The sequence below is a fragment of the Beta vulgaris genome, chromosome 9 (genome assembly GCF_026745355.1).
Source record: "Beta vulgaris subsp. vulgaris cultivar EL10 chromosome 9, EL10.2, whole genome shotgun sequence".
NCBI classification, from domain to species: Eukaryota; Viridiplantae; Streptophyta; class Magnoliopsida; order Caryophyllales; family Amaranthaceae; genus Beta; species Beta vulgaris.
Window position 1 is genome coordinate 22,634,443 of NC_079210.1, and position 18,601 is coordinate 22,653,043.

General features: G+C 34.3%; 1 protein-coding gene across 1 annotated transcript; it reads right to left on the bottom strand.

Annotated features, from left to right (window-relative positions):
• Positions 1 to 1,381: 1,381 nt before the first annotated feature.
• On the bottom strand, positions 1,382 to 2,460 carry LOC125493527 (uncharacterized). The gene is made up of 2 exons (XM_048636980.1): positions 2,178 to 2,460; positions 1,382 to 2,058 (listed from the first exon to the last, which is right to left on the bottom strand). Exons 1-2 carry the CDS (start codon positions 2,458 to 2,460, stop codon positions 1,382 to 1,384), a joined length of 960 nt encoding a protein of 319 aa, XP_048492937.1.
• Positions 2,461 to 18,601: the final 16,141 nt, after the last annotated feature.

Sequence of the window (18,601 nt, forward strand, 5' to 3'; positions counted from 1 at the left end):
ATACGGATTTGACTGAGCGGAAGATGAGGAGGACCCCGTAACACGTTCACCATGACATAACCAGTCAAAGTAATTCGGTTTAAAACCCTTACTGTACAAATGTACTTTGACCGTGTCCACATCCAAGTAACGCAAGTTATTACACCTCATGCATGGACATTTTATCTTCTCACCGTCATTTAAATGTGGATGTTGTAAACAAAACTCAATGAACTTATCAACTCCTTTCACAAACTCAGTTCTAAGGGAATGCCCATCAAGTCTGTTATACATCCAGCTACGTTCCTTCCTTTTCATAATTTAAAACTCTACATACAACTAGAAAATATCAATTCACTATATTCACTACTTGTTAATAGAAGTACGTAAGATATGTAGTAGACAAGTTGATGAACAACACCAATACTAACATGTTCTTTTATCAACAACACTTAACATATTCAATTATCAACAACAACATTAACATATTTAATTATCAACAACAACACTTAACATATTTAATTATCAACAACAACATATTTAACATGTTCAATTATCAACAACCAATTCACTTAACAACAACAACAAATTCACTAAACAACAACAACAATACAATTAACAACAACAACAACAAATTCACTAAACAACAACAATACAATTAAAAAACAAAACAACAATTCACGAAACAACAACAAATACAATTAAAACAACAACAACAAATTTACTAAACAACAACAACAATACAATTAAAACAACAACAACAACAACAACAACAACAATCATCACACACAACAACAACCACTATCAACAACAACAACTATACATCAAAAATACCAAAAACCCCAATTAACAACAAGAAATTCAAGCCAAAAATCAACAAAACTAAAGTATAAATTCATACCTTAAACAACTGTAGAAGAAAGAGAAAAGGTGGCGGCGGCGCGCACAGCGGCGGGGAGCCGGCGATGGGCTTCAACCGTAGGCCACGTGAAGAGAGAGAGAAAGCAGCGGTGCCACGTGACGGCGAGTGCGGCAGCGTCGCGAGTCCGGCAGCGGTGGGAGTGTCCGGCGACAGGAGGGAGAGATTCGCCGGCGAAATATGGAGATTAGGTTTTTCGTAGTAGTGATTTGGATAAGGTGTGGTCGAAAAATTCTGGGAAGGGTCGAAGAATTCTTAGTATATCCGCGACATTAGCGTCCGCTAAAGGACTTTAGCGTCCGCCTAACGGACGCTAATTTACGTTTGCCCCAAAAGTGGACGCTAATGTCCTTACGCGGACGCTAAGCGGCGTCTGATATATAAACGGACGGTAATTCGGACGCTATTTACCGTCTGATGGTAATTCGGACGGTATTGCGACCTATACCGTCTGCTTTGTTAGACGGACGCTAAAGGCAGACGCTAAATACACGCATTCTTGTTGTGCACCATTTCCTCCACTATTTGCTCTGCATCTGCTTCAATTATGGAAGGAAGCTGAACAACTGTCTTTTCAATAGGCAAGAGCTTCTTAGGAATCCACCTTTGAACAACTCTACTAGTAACAACATTTTTTCCTCCACAATTATGACCCACTACCCGACATTTTTTACAAAATGTAGGAACCCAATCATACTCTAGTTTTTGTTTGAATACAACACCATTAGGGTCTTCAACTGCCACCACTTTAGGTATTTCTTGGGTAACATCCATTTCAATCAACAGTCTAGCATAAGAAATTCTCAAGCCTTGACTGGTACATTCATCCGCATAAAGTGGGACACCTAGCACACTTCCTATCCTGCTCAAAGAGTCCTTTCCCCAGCAATTCAGAGGAAGATTAGGCATCTTTACCCAAATAGGAATTACCTTCAATACTTCTTCATGAAAATTAAAACTAGCACTCCATTGCTTAACTATCATAGCTTTACCAAAGAACAAGTGAGGCCCTGAAAACAATATGTTATCCCTTTCCTCCTTAGTCTTCATTCTAACAATAAAGAAGCCTTCATCATGCTTAAACACTTGTGGCTCTTCCTGGGTTTGCCACTGAGACTTAACATATTGGGATATAGCATTCAGGGTGGGATTTTGTCCAACTACATAAACCACAACAGCATTTAACCAACTCTCACTCATTCTTTCCACCTCGATTTTGTCTAACTTAGCAGTCGGAATTCCATCAATAAAAACAGGGGGGTGAACTTTAGACCCATACCTTTGTCCGATATTCGACTCTGAGCTGTAAAAGACTTCCATTTTTGCTTCGCTACATCATTAAGATTCTTTTTATCTCCCTCCATACTCTTACTTTGCTCCATGTTGCTCACAATCTCCACCGGAGTTCTCTCTGCGATTATAGCTTCAGCGGTTACTGTTCCATTAGATTTCTCTCCCTCCACCTCTAAAGCTTGTTGTTTTTGTGTCTGTGATGTCTCACAAGGTTCTCCCTGAGCCGACGAGCTCGCCACCGACGTGGTTACCTTCTTTTTCCGGCCCATAATCAAAGATGGCGCACGTTAGTGTAACACCTTAACTTACGCCAGCAGAGGTTTAGGGTTTAGTACACATACCATTTTAACGTTATTATTAGGGATTATTGTGACATTATTTAATAGTATTCCGCTTATAAGTAATTTTGTCACTACAAAAATAAATAAATCTAGCAGTTGTTAAAAATTATTGATGTTCATACGAAATTTGTTGCCAACAGGTCGAGTTGGCAACAAATTGGAAACAAAATATGGTTATTGCTCCAAAAAGGCCTTCCACCATATTATTTTAGATACAAAATTCAAAATAATTTCGTCGTCATTATCGCATCCATTCAAATATTGTTGTCATATTGGTTACTACATTTCGCGCATTTGTTGGCAACTCTATAAACAAGTTATGAATGGTTGTTGCTACATACGACAACAAATTATTCATATTTTTGTTGCTAAAAATTAGCACAAATTATTACTCCTGCATAATTTAACTATTCCTATTTTACTAACTCTAACCCAAATTTCCAAAACACATGTTAAAGCATACTCCAATATTCCACTTCACATCTAGAAACTCGAACTCATATCTTCAAATCCACTAATTCATATTTATTAGAATTGCTAAAGAACAATATGAAAGTCGCTTTTGGAAAGTCACATACAAACTCGAATAACAAGATAAACTCGAGTTCAATAACTTTATATAAATCCACTCCTTGTAAAAAGTACTCCATCTGTCCTCTATTAGTTTACCCCTTTCTTTTGTACAGAGTTTTAGGATAAATAATATTGTAGGTGATAGAAAGAAAGAGAAACTATTATTTTATATTAAAGTTGGAGGTATGTGTGATGAAAAGTTTGTGGTTCCATTCCAAAAATAGCCAGAAAAAGAAAGGGGTATTGAAATGGACATTTACTTTGTTCGCGAAAAAGTTGCTCGTTGCGAAGTTCGTGTCTTACATGTCCCTTCCCGCTATTAGATAGCTGACATATTTACCAAAGGTCTTCCATTGCTCCTCTTTGAAGATTTTCAAGACAGTCTCAGCGTTCCCAAACCTCCCGCTTTGACTGCGGGGGTGTGATAGAATATATGTAAATAGATATTATAATCTTGTATTTATATTAGAATATATTCATCTGTAAATCAATTAGGTAGTTTCCTTATTTCTAGCCTAATTTCTAGCAATGTAACTTGTATATCTTGGACTTTTGAATATTGGAATGAATCAAGGATCATAATCTTTCACACACATATATAGTTTGTTTATTCGCTTTATGCTTATATATGACTAACTAAGGACTTGTCCTCCCCAAATTATTTTCAATTTAGTTCAGTTTAATTCAATTTAATTCAGTTGCAATCAGTTCATTTTAATATAATTAAGTTGCAATCAATTCAGTTCACTTAAGCTTCTAATTAATTTGTTTCTTTGATAATTTATTATTATCATTATTTAATAACTTATTATTATTCTAGCTGCCAAAAAAAACTTATTATTATTCTATTTAGTAACTTATTATTATGAATTTATTATTAATTAAATAATATTTTTTTATGATAACTATTATTAAATATTAACATATTATATTATTAAAAATTACTACTATATTATATTATATTATATCATACCATACCATACCATACCATACCATACCATACCATACCATACCATACCATACCATATCATATCATACCATACTATATCATATTATATTTAATACTCCCTCCATTCACTTTTGTTTTTCCTATTATAAATCTTGACGCTATTGGCAAACGTAAAAGTCAAGATAGATGGAGTATTTATTAATTTATATTTACTAATTAATGAAAGCTAAATTATTATCATTATTATTAATTATAATTTAATTCAATTTAGTTGCAATCAATTCACTTCAGTTCAATTCAGTTGCAATCATTTTAGTTCAACTCGATTATTTTTATGTCCAAAAAACAGGCCTAATTGGATCAAAACTCCAACCTTCATAAATAAGCTGCATTCCTCACCCTAAATTCATAAAATACCACTTCCATTTCTTCTAATAAATTGGGAGTTGATACAACCCGCAAATTCAATCCTTTGTCTCAAATTCGATTTACCTTAAGCAAATAAAACTTGATGAAGTCCAAAAACTGCTCAATTTTGTAAAATAAAATCCAAATCCAATTCTACTATTTAATTTTTTTAAAAAAAAAAAACTGAATCATCCTTATAGTATCTCAAAATTATGATTCAATCCATCAAATGAGAAAAGCTCCAATCTGTAGTCTCAATTACATTCCAAACACTACGAAATTCAATTCAATAATCTGATATTCTGATTATGCTATTATGTCATTATTCGGAACGAATTAAAAGATCCAAACAATTATACCCATAGCAGTTAGCACTATGGAATTAGAAGAGAAAAAATTGGGATGTCAAAAAAAAAAAATGAGAGAAAAATGAAGCTATTCACAAGTCAGGAGTGGCTTGGATTATTTGAGAAATAGCAAGAACACCCGATACAACATAAGAGCAAAGGACCCAAGAATTTAAGCTATAAGTTGAACTAGAGCATCACGGAAACCCGCAGACTCAACATGTAACAACCTTCGACCACCATCAGCGACACGGAATTGCAGCGTCGGCGCGCTTGATGTTCCATATCAAAATTTGAGAATTTTCATAGCAGACAAGAAGAAATGGAATGGCTGATGTAGTGATGTTGGTAGGGAAGAGGGGGGATGGAGAGGCGTGAGAGATATGATGAAGGTCGAAGGAGGAGGAATATCGGTTAAGAGAGGGTAATAGAGGTTTTGGCCTTTTGGGTCTAATTCAGAATGTTCTAGACTAGTGACGTCATTTATGGGCTTTAAGGCTATGTTCACTTCACCTTATTTTTGCTTATTTCAGATCAAATTAGAAAAAATAAGTTCAGATCAGAGCAGATAAGTTCATATCAGATCATGCTTATATTAAAAAAAAACTCATTATTATTAATACTATTATTTACTAATTCATTTGTTCAAAAGGATTATTATTGTTGTTATTGTACTTATTAATTATTAATATTGATAATTATTATTAATCTCATTGTTACCATTATTTTAAGTTATTTTATTGTTATTAAATAATAGAAAATTAAAAGCCACGTGTTAAGAACATAAGATTGGCATAAAAATAAAAAATATATAAAATATGATAGCTCAACTTCATGACAACGAAACTAGTAGGGTCGGATTACATTTCAAAATAAGCTAAGTGCGAGATACAAATTATAAATTTAGATCCGGTAAACTTCTTCCTACATAATTCGAAATCTCTCTAGCTATTTGAAGTTGCACGCTATCCATTTCTTTCTTGCAAGTCATGATTGTTTGTATATCTTATTTTATTTTATATGAAAAAAGAGTTGAGTCTGCCGACTTCTCAAGTGTGAAACATTTTTTTTTAAGGGAAAGTGTGAAATATTTTCTAGTGCTCTTATAAATAAATGAATTGGGTAATATAATTATTTTTAATAATAATTATTATTATTGTTGTTGTTGTTGTTGTTACTATAATTAATAAAAGTTGTGTAAAACTTGTGATAGAAATAAAATGATAATAATAGTAATAATATAAATATATAAGATCTTATAATGTATTGCATAATAATGAATTATATAGTAATAATATAATAATAATAATATATTTTATAAAAGATAAGATTTTGTAAATCAGATCAGATTAGATTAGATCAGATCAGAAAAAATAAGTTCAGATCAGATCAGATCAGATATGTTCAGATTGGAAAATTTCAGGTGAATTAAACATAACATAAATTTTTATACATCAACAATGTGAAATTTATCTCTTCACTTTTTTTTAACGGAAATTTCATTAATTTATTGGGTTGCTAAATTTTTATTTTAAAGCTAAGGAGAATGCGCCCTAATCGAAATGGAACCTCGCACAGGTTAACCCGACACGAGTTTGCAGGCAGGGCTCCTTGGGAATAGGGGAATGGTAAGGGGAATTCCCCACCCCCAAAGGGTTTCTAATGGGCCGGGGTTTGATCCCACAACCTTGAGATTGTGAGATACAAACCAAACCACTAGACCAAGTACTACTTGGTTACTGGGTTTGCTAAATGCCGCCCTAGATTTTCTTACTAACACTGTATTTTTGTAAAAAAAATACGAGAGTCTTTCCTTCTCTTTCCTCTCCATTCCCCATTCCATCACTCATTCCCTTTCCATCCCCCCTCCATTCATCCTCACCTCTTCCATAATTTCATTCCCTCTTATCTTTCACTCTCTCTCTCTCTGTCAAAATTTCCATTTCATCCATTGAAGGACTAAAAGATTTTAAAATTTTCAGACAAGCTCACATTTTCCAACGACTTCAAGTTTTTGACTATCTCGTTGTGTTATGGGGGAAATGCTAATGTAATTAAAAAAAATCGAATAAAAATAATAGAATGTCTTGGACACGACGTCCTAGTTCGGGGACAACTCCCCTGAAACTTAAGTACATGACGTTTAGTGTAATTCTATCTTATTTCAGTCCCTATTTTGGCCTATTTTCTTTAACTTTATTAGAGCATCTTAGAGTAGAGTAAAATTTACTAGAAATTGACTTGAAAATGACGAAAAAATACTTAGTCACCTACAATAGGCGTCTAACCACAGAAATAGGTGCCCAAACTTGTGGTCCCAACCACATGTACAGGCACCTATAATAGGCGCCTGACCACAAGTTCGAGCGCCTATTTTAGGTGCATGTACTTGTGGTTGGGCGCCTATTTTAGACACCTGACCATTTTTTCGGCATTTTCAATTTTTAGCATTTTCAGATTTCAGAAAAGTTGCACGTATAGTAAATGGAAAGGTTGCCGGAGATATTGTCGGAGGAGTAGTGGCGTATAGATCTGGCAAAGTTGGCCCTGATCCGAAGAATCCGGTCCGAAATATCCGATATGTGGTCTGATCTAGGTTTGAACCAGACGATCTGAATGTTGGTCCGAATCCGAAATGATCCGACCCGATCCGAAATAATTTTGATCTGAAACTCATCCGAAATCCGAATGATCCGATATGATCTTGCCCGATCCGAAATCAATCTGATCCAAAGGTAACCCAATCTCAAAGCAATAAGAAATTATTGGCTTCCATTAGGCTTTAATTCAAAGTACCCAAAATTGACCCGTTTAAAGAAAGCTATTATCACAAGTACTCTTTGGCACAAGTTCTGATTATGCAAATTAGTAATGTATACATTTAGAAAGCAAGAAGAGTGGCAGTTCCATATATACATAACAAAAGCTCATAGTCAAAGAAACCATGAGACCAAAGGAGTAACAACTCCATACATAATAAAGGTGAGATAATCCACCATCCGATCCATAACCATCCGATCCGAAAAGCATCACAATCCGATGACAATCCGAACCATAATTCGAATTTCAGTCCGACCCAAAATGGTCTGGTCCGGTCCGGATCCGGCCTGAATGTAACTTGATCTGAAAACGGTTTGATCGGAATTGATCCTGTCCGAATCCAATTGGTCTGATTGGCAGGTCTAGTGGCGTAATGATGCCATTCAACCTCCTTTAATAGGTGACGAGAGAGAGTGACTGGAAAAATTTGCTGGAAAAGTGGTCGGAAGAAGTCCTTGGATGATGAGATAGTGTGAGAAAGTATGAGAGTGGGAGAGTGAAAGAGATTGAGGATGTATGAGAGTGAGGATATTTATATGAGTATAAATACATAAGAAGTGTGTATATAGGACTTTAGTAGGAAAAAATAGGACGACATTTAGCAAAACTCTAACACCAAACGTCATGTACAATAATTATTAAATAAAAATAAAATACAATCAAACAAGTTTAAATCAAATTCATTTTCGAATAAACTACATGAACCAGATCGAGCAATACAGTGCAAGCCTCTTTTATTTTCTGAATCAAGCAGGTATTAATGAGGAAGTTTACCAATCTGACATAGTTTGGGAAGAGCATTCTTGATTGAGCCACGTTGACCGCATTCGAGATTCCAATACCTTCATATTGAGTCTCGAACTTCAATCAATGAGAACAATTTATCATTCTTAAAGACAAAAAAACCATACTCACAACTCCAATAGGAGAGAAGGAGATCTCCACAAAAGATACTAGAACCCCCATAACAGGATTTGAAAAAATCTCATAAAGATACTAATTTATTCAATAAAATAAGAAAACGAACTAAAAACTGAAAATAAAAGATTTAACAAAATAATTTTAAAATTTTATCGGTAAATGAGATACAATATCAATTATTAAAGTTTACTTAAACACTGTCATCACAATAATTCCAAATTATTTCAACTTACGAAACTAGTTCATTTCATAAAAAAATTGAATTTTTTTTAAAAGTGAAAGCAGAATATTTCTAAAAGTAATTTCGAAAGAACTATTAATAACTTAATTAAGCTAATTAATCTTTAATTATTGATAATAAATCTGCTTAAAAACTGATTGTTAATATATTGTGTCTAGTGATGGTGTAAGGGTGGATCCTTCCAAAGTGGAGGCAATTTCTTCTTGTCCCAACCTGAGAATGCAGATGATGTTAGGAGCTTTCATGGTTTAGCAAGCTTCCAAAAGTGTTTCATATGCGATTTTAGCAATATTGATGCCTCTTTGACTGCCCTTAATACAGAGAAAGGTGAGTTTGTTTGGACTCACAATGCAAATAAGAATTTTGATGAGTTGAATTTATTATATACTCCCTCCAATCTTTATTAGTTTACTCGTTTCTTTTGCAAAAAGTTTTAGGAGAAACAATATTGTGGGACATAGAAAGAAAGAGAAACTATTATTTTATGTTAAAGTTGAATGTATGTGTGATGGAAAGTTAGTGGTCTCATTCCAAAAATGGAAATAAAAGAAATGGGTAAACTAATAAGAGACATCCCAAAAAAGAATACGGGTAAACTAATAAAGACCGGAGGTAGTATATAATTAAATCTAGTAATAATTTGAACGAAAATGTATTTAGAAAGTTTTGTTAAATAAAAATATCTCTATTATATATAGCAATAGTAATAACTATTATTAAAAAAGTAAATAAACATGTAAAATATTGTTTTTCCTCTAAAAAAATATAAAATTATATTTTATTTGCATATTTTAAACGCAATACGTGATAGTTTATAATAGATGGAGAACCTTCTGAATAATGACTTTTAAAGTACCACTTTTGTGACATATTATAAGTTGAATTAAAAACCTGCTAACAAAATAAGATAACCATTTTGTGTTTTATTTACATTTTACAACTCATATAATTAACTTTTTAAAGAAGTTATGAATAGTGAAGAATAATTTTTGATCATGAAAAGGATAATATTACAAAAGAAAATGCCCGTCATATATACAATGACAATTAAAGTGTAATATAAATAACAACAATAATAAGCTACTGATAAATACAACATTAAATTATTTAAAGATGTAATCCTATCTTATTTAAAATGTATACAACTTATCATAAAGTTGCATAGGAAATTACCACAATTGCTTTGTCATTATAAGATAGCTACTTATGACTTGCCTGATACATCATTTAGAAATTTATAATAAGCTAGCCACATTTAATTTTGTTAAATGTCCTTACTTTTTATGCATGCTACAAAGGCACAAAGCCAAGTTCTTCTTTCTTATCTTTAAATCAATGGCTTCTTTCTCTGTATTTCCTCCTCCTCCCATCTCTCTCTAAAAAATCAGTTTTTTCCCCTCTCTAGTGTGCCCCTATATTCAACAAATTTCTAATTATTTTTTCTCTCCTTGCTCAACATCGGCGTCCGAAGACTCCGAACCCAAGTTTTTGTTGTCGTTTCCCTCCTCTACCCAACATTTTCCAAAAAAAAATTTGAAAGCAATTAGAGAGTTTGGAATTAAAATAATAGTAGAAGAATTATTGAAGGTAGAGGAAGAAGGTTTGAAACAAAAAAAAAAAAGATTTTACTCAAAGGAGAGAATCCAAAATAGTGATTTCGGATTTGAGGAAGTGAACATTGAATATTTCGATATTTGCCTTGGAGGTGAGTTTGAACTCTCTGCTTTTTTTTTGCATGCGAAATATCTCAATATTTTGATAAAATAAATTGATATACTTGTGGGTTATTATGAGATTTTGAAGAAACTCAACTAAGATTTTTGCAAAAAAATGTGTGAAAAAAAGAGAGAGAAAATTAGAGAGAGAAAGTTTAGTTAAAGGGAGGAGATAAAATTTGTATTTTGTTTCTTTGAATAACTAAAGTTTGATTCTTTAAAAAAATGGAAAATTTATCACATTGTCATTGATAAGTATTACCTTTTGGCTTGATCTCCCTTATTACTCCTCTTGATTTAATTACATTGTAATAAGAACACATTAATACTTGATGTCAGAAAAATAAAAGAACACACTAGAAATTTCTATTATAAGAATTATCTATTAGTTGAAGAACAAAATGTAATATGATATAAGTATTACTTTTTGAATGTGATTTTCTTTAGTACACTCTGCTTGGTTATTTTTTTCCTCCTTTTGGTTTTCTTCAATGAGGCTGAATTAAAGCACGCTAAATAAATGACTGTATGATAAGAATTATATTGTGAAGAACAAAGCATTATATGAATGAATTACCTGACTATTGGTCTTTGAAAAGGGGAATTGTATTTGATATTGTTATGTTTTTGTTGCAGTTAATGGAGGGTATGAGATAAAGAACTCCAAATTTTGGAGCGTTTAGCTACTTATTGTGCATATTGGCAGTTAATCATAGGATTTTTCCCACTAACTAAGGGGTCTGTATTTTTCAAATGACGTGGTTTTTATATTGGAGAGGTTACTGATTTGAAAATTTTAACATTTTTTTTTTGATTTTTTTGTTTTTCATTTTTTTATCTCTTTTATTCTACTCATTTGTTAAATCACACCCTAGAATCTCCTAGTAACGCCCTGTATTTGTATAAAATACTGTATTTTTGTATTTTTCATTTTTTTTCTTCATTTTCTCCTCTTTCCTCACTTCCCCTTCTTCTTCCACACCACCATCCCCTTCATGCCCCCTCCACCACCACCAACGCTACCACTAAAAAAAGAGGGAAAAAAAATCAAACAAGTTGACAAAACTCACCACCACTGCCGCACCTCTACCACCGCTACCGCACCTCCGCCATCGCACCATCGCTGCCTCATCTCCGCCGCCACACCACTACACCACCACCGACACATCACCACCGCCGTAGCCCCACACCCTCCTCTCCTCTGGTTTATTCCTTTTCTGAATTTTTTTTTAAAAAAAAATAGGTAGGCGCCCACCATGGACGCCCCACCACCAGTAAAGGCATCCATGACAGTCGCTCCACACATGGTGAGGCGCCTGCCATGGACGCCTACCTAATTTTTTTTTTAAAAAAAAATCAAAAAAAAGGGGGCCCACCAAGGACCCCCCACCACTGGTGGAGGCGTCCTTGGCAGGCGCTCCACCACGTGGTGGAATGCCTGCCAAGAACGCCTCCACCGGTGGTGGGGCGTCCTTGGTGGGTGCCTCTTTTTTTAAAAAAAAAATTTAAAAATAAAAATGAAGAAAAAACAGAGGAGAGAAGAAGACGGTGTTGGTGGTGTGTCGGGATACGGTGGCGGTGGTGGTGCCGTGGAGAAGAAGAAGATGGTGGTGGTGGTGTTGGTGCCGTGGAGAAGAAGAAGATGGTGGCAGTGGTGTTGGTGGCGGCAGTATTGGTAGTGGCAATAGTGTTGGTGGCGGCAGTATTGGTGATGACAGTAGTGTTGGTGCCTTAATTGGTGGTGAAGGGAGAGGGGGAGGGGAAGAAAAGAACAGGGAAAAAAATGGAGGTATAAATATAAAAATACTGTATTTAAGGCGTTATTATGAAATACTAGGGCGTCAAATTGCAAAGCCCTTATTCTATTGGATGTAATTTACTTAATTTGTTGGGGTAATTTAGGAATTTTTATATTTTGGTGTCCTACCATTCTTCACATATATAATAGATATAGAGTGGAGCTAGACTCAATTACTCCACATATGACAAGGAGTTTTATGCCATTATTCGAGCATTAGAGCATTGGTCTCACTACCTTCATCCTAAGCCTTTTGTGCTTCATTTAGATCATGAGAGTTTGAAACATAGACATGCACTAGTAGAATAAATGTTAATTGCTGCGGTTAAAAAGTGCCATATTGATGCGGTTAAAAAGTGCCATATTGCTGCAGTTTTGGGCGCGCATCAATTAAAGGGGCAGCAATAGGTATTAATAATAATATTGTTGCGGTTTTAAACCGCAGCAATATCTGCAAATATTGCTGCGGTTTAAAACCGCAACAATATCTGCAAATATTGCTACGGTTTTTAGGTCAAACCGCAGCAATATTTTTATGTATTACATATTTAACAGAGAGTATTGCTGCGGTTTTGGGCCAAAACCGCAGCAATATGTCAAACTGTTGATGCGGTTTTGACCCAAAACCGCAGCAATAGGTCCTGGTAACCAAAAAAACCGCAGCAATAGGTCCTGGTAACCAAAAAAAAAAAATTTTAAAAATTTTGCAATCACATTTGAAAAATAAAAATTAGGCAACAAACAAATCCACTATCCACAAAATTTGCATATGAATTGAAAATGAAATGACATATGAATATTATTAATATATAATGATAAAAAAAACTAGTTACATAAATAATACAATAAATTAAAAAATAAAATGAAAAAAAACACTTACAACTAAAACTGTCAGTAGCAAATAACAAATCTAAAAAAAGAATCCTAAAAATAACAAACTGAAAATAAAAAAATATCTAAAACATAAAATTTACAGATCCTAAAAATAACAAACCGAAAATAAAATAAATTATAGAACATAAAATTTATAGATCTAAAAAACGAATCCTAAAAATAACAAACTGAAAATAAAAAAAATCCTAAAACATAAAATTTACAGATATAAAAAAACGAAAAAAAAGGAAAAAAACGTAAAGAACGAAAAAAAGGAAAAATAAAAAAAGATCTGGCCGGAAATTTGTGAAAGAAAAGAACGAAGAAAGATATGGGCAAAAAAAGCTTAATGTGAGACATTCTAAGTGGGTGGGTTTCATGCAATCATTCACTTTCTCTTTGAAATACAAGGAAGGCCAGGAGAATATTGTTTCAGATGCCTTGTCTAGAAGGAGTTATCTTTTGGCGGTTATGGAAGCATGCATCCTTGATTTTGAGATCCTTAAACAACACTGTGGTGATGACGATGACTTTAAGGTTTCTCGTTGCTCCCCACGGACCCTATACAGTCCAAGATGGCTTCTAATTCAAGGAGAACCGTTTATGTGTGCCGATGTGAAGCTTGAAAGTTGTTAGTGAGAGAGATGCATGCTGGAAATATAACTGGTCATTTTGGTGTGCACAAGACCCATGATTTTCTTTGTGAATACTTCTATTAGCCTAAGATGCTCAAGGATTTCCACTAAATACTTGAAAGATGAGCAACTTGCCAAAAGGACAAAAGTATTTTTCATAAGGGTTTCTATACTGCACTTTTTGTTCCTAGTGCTCCTTGGGATAGTGTGAGTATGAACTTTATTCTTGGTTTACCACACACATCAAGAGAAAAAGATGCAATTATGGTAATGGTTGATCATTTTAGCAACTTGGCTCACTTTATTTCAAGCCATAAAACTGATAATGCTAATAATGTAGTTGAGTTGTACTACAAGGATATAGTGCGTCTACATGGGATTTCCATGAGTATAGTGTCGAATAGGGATCTTATGTTCCTTATCTACTTTTGGAAGACTCTTTGGGAACTTGTGGGCACTAAATTACTCTTTAGCACCTCACATCATCCATATACAAATTGGTAAACCGAAGTCACAAATAGGACCTTGGGTACTTTCCCATGAGGCCTAGTAAGCAAGACAACTAAAGATTCGAATGTTCATTTGGCTCATGCTGAGTTTGAATATAGTAGGGAAATATCCTCTACTACCAATTCTTCTCCTTTCCTTATTGTCTATAGTGTCAATTCATATATATGTACCATAGGATCTTGTAGATTTGCAACGAGATCTTGTAAATTTTTATGCTCATGTTCGTCAACAAGTGTTCACGAAGACTTACAACGAGATCAAGGAACAAATTGAGATGAATGATCGTTAGAAACAACAAGCTAATGAACATAGTAAGCATCAAGAGTTTCAAGTGGGTGACTTAGTGTGGTTGAATATATGCAAGGAAAGATTTCCTGGAAAAACGCAAGAACAAGTTCATGCCACGAGATGTTGGTCCTTTTCTTGTGTTGGGATGTGTTAGTGATAGTGCATATAAGATTAAACTCCTCGATTCATATGGAGGCGTGAGTTCTACATTCAATATAGGTGATTTGGTTCCTATTGTTACAGATGAGAATTTGGCCGGGGATAAATTCTTTTCAATAAGGGGAGAGTACTGAGGATCATGAGGCGTCTACTATGGGTCCAAGCACAACTTCAACTGGCAAAACATTTTGGCAAAGTTTTCTTATCTAAAGCTACTGAAGATCATGCAATGGAGATTGTCCTAATGCTTTAGGAGTTGGATTGCTTTCACTTGACAAAGATTCAGTTGTTTCTTGTGTTACTTGGACTGGATTAGAGTAGTTAGTTAATTAGTAATATTGTTTAGTTATTGTTATTTTGTTTGTAAGTTTTTACTATTCCATTTGAAATAGGTTTTTCTTACTTTAAGTATCTGTAATTAAGTAGAATAGGATTAGTATTATGGAAGGCGTGTAGAGCATGTTTATTTGCCGCTCAAGGAGTCTAAATAGGATAAATTTTAGAGTTAGTTAGTTGTAGCTATCTTTGTTCTTGATTCTTGTTCTAAGTGATTTTGGATTTCATGCCTATATAAGGGCATGACTTTATGAAATAGAGATGGAGAGTTTTTATGTTAAAAAGATTATTGAGAGGTTATACTTTTCATTTTCATGTTATGAGACTAGCTTAGACTAGAGAATCAAAGTCGGTGTTTTTGGTTCATTTTTGAACTTGTTGCCTACAAGATATCCTTCACGGCCATCAATTGCAATCCACCCAAGAACATTTCTTTTAATCGGGACATCACATTACACATAACTTGTGCAAACTCTGACAAGTGAACAGAGTTGGACCAAGGCCATATTGCACCAAGAATTGTTGAAGAAACGGGTGGAGAGGAAAATGAAGGCTATACTCGAAGTGGGCCAAGTAGACAGTTGCTTAACCCATAGGTGGAAAGGCTGCGAAGTTTGTCTGAGGAGGGAAACTTGCACTAATACCTATCATTTGGCGAAATCCCATATAGATCCTCGAGCTGCAGATGAATATGATTGATGACCAATGTATTTTTGGAGAATCTGTAAAAGTTGTCTTTATCCGATATGCATTGGACTCACTATTAAGTCCAAGTCTCCCAGTCGTAAGTTATGTTAGCCACCTAGGGAACCTGCTAAGAATGGGGTAGCACGTAAACCTCCCCTTCAATGGAAATTCAACCCATCCATGAGGCTTAATTACTATAAGTATGTCAGACAAGGAATGACCAAGCAAGACCATGCTCTGCTTGAACGAATGGCTAGTCTTCTCAGCATTATCGAGCGCTCTAGGTTGCTCGTCGGAACCTATATTTGAGGACGATGTAGAAGAAACACACTTGTACCTATATGTTCAGAAAGGAGAAGCCATTAAAGGGATAGCTCAAGAAGAGAAGTAAGAAGAAAAGATGTCTACAAAGAATCAGAAGTGCTGATTTTTACCTTGAAGAGTGAGTGAACTATGAAGGTTCGCTGATAAGAGCAAGGATTCGACAATAGTGTTGGGAAGAATAGAAGGGAAAGACATTAAAGAGGAATTCGGAGGACGAGAAGGCATTGGTAAAAAAAGTTAAATGTTTAGGAAGGTAAATGAGCTACTTATAGATGAAAAGAGGGGCAATTGAGGTCATTTGGTGAATTTAGTTCCCGATTAGAAAAATGACAACGTTCGACAAAACTGCCTAGTAGTGGCGTGCGATGGGAGAATTGAGGGACACGCCCAAGAAATTGCTCTGCTTCCCGAGAAACAACTATCACCACTGTTATACTTATTCATGGCCTTAACTGCTATCCGGAAGCAAAGTGACTTAGACCACTCCATTTTGAACGACCCAATGCACTCATCACCGCCCCACTTCTAATTGTCCCCAAAACCAAATCAATATCCCATAATGAGATAAAATGTCTAGAGGCAAATTGTTGGGGTCTAAATACCGACCCAAGCGTATGACAAGCCTATTCTCCACTATAAATAGTATATTTGACACCAAATAAAAGGTAAATTCAACTAACAAAACAAACACATACATTTGGCAATTCTATCCACTCTTTGACTTTCTATTATTCAGTCGATTGACTTAAATATTGGAGAGGGTTCATCCGAAAACCCTACATATTAGTCTTCTTATTTTGCATGTGATAGCCAATTTGGAGATTTGATCCAGTATCTATCAAAGTTACACCCATTTAGTAAAGCCCAACTTGTTATCCACATCCACATTATTGTTTTTAGAAGAAATATGGGTGTCTAGTTTATGAAAGGAAAAATAAGGGGCTGTTTGGTTGGTGCTTTTAGAGTGGTATGGAATGGATGTGATACCATTCCAATGTTTGGTTAGACTTTTTACCCCAAGAATCTCATACCTAAGGGGTTCTAACTCCATCCAAAACCCATGGAATCTCGTACCCACCTCCCCCCTAAAGATTTAAACTCCATTCCACATTAGATTCAAACCCTAATTATCAAATTAGAGAGAGAAGAAATTTGAGAGATACAAGCATCATCTTTAACAACTGATCTCGTCCACAAACATCCAATGACCGGCCATCTTCTTCATCTGACTCCGACCAAAAGCCACCGGCAGTCACCCAGTTCTCCGGCAAAGGCAACTTTTGATTTTTTTTTTAAGTAAAAAAAACGTAGCAAATCTATATATGAATGTAAAGCAAATAAGTTTATTATTCAAATCTGGTAAATTTTGGTTAGTTTGATGTTATGTATACTCCGTACTTGCTTGTCAAAAAATTTGGAGATCTTGCTTTATCGTCGTTATCTCGTCACATTCTTCGTAGGCTTGAGTCTGTTCTTCTTCTCTTTGTCTTTTTTTTTTTTAATTTTCCCTTGCCATTTTAATATATTTTTTATTTTTTAATAATTATTTTGTTTGCTTTTAAAATCAATATTATTTTTGAAAGGGGAAAATCAATATTATTTCTCGTTTTTTTTTGTTTTGTTTTTTTCCTAATATTCATTTTTTTTCATTTAAATATCTACTGCTTATAATCAATATAATATCCATTCTAATCATGAACCAAACACTTTGATTTAATAAAGAATTCATACTTGCATTGAACCAAACAATTTCACATTGATATGGGGTTATGACCCCATACCTCTATGGAATGGATTTTCATACCATTCCATTCCAACAAAATGAACCAAACGGCTCCTAAAAGGATTTAAGAAATATAAAAGAAGAAAGGAAATGAAAACTCTTATTCAATCCAAATAACTAAACAAAAAGACAAGAGATTATTCAATTAAAACCTCACCACTGCCCCTTCACCGCCGCCTCTTGCTTTCTGCTTCTCCACAACCATTAAAGGTGAAATATGAGGTTTTAAATGTTAAATTTGACCATAGAAACTATAAATCTAGAGATTTTATGGTCAAATTTGGCAACTAAATCATAAGAAAAGTCATTCGTCCACACTTATTCTTGATTTTCTTTCTTTGAATTTTAGAGTTATGAGTTTTCAAGTAGTGTTAATGGACGTTTGAGTGGGTGAGTTTTTTGGTTGGATGGTGGCAGGTAACGTAGTGGAACATGTGGCAAGGGGTGTTCATGTGTGGTTAACCGTCCCGATACAACATTTGTGTTCCGTAACCGAAAGTTTCGATTTGCTCTTTTTGCTAACCGTAACCGTAATCGTTTAGAACGATTAACACCTAAGCGGTTAACCATTTTTTCAGTACAGTTTTTCGGTTAACCATTATTCAAGTTATACTATTATATTTTACTTAATGTAAATTTATATTTTGTATTTTTTTTTCATATACTTTTATATTATATATACTCTAATATAAAATATATTAT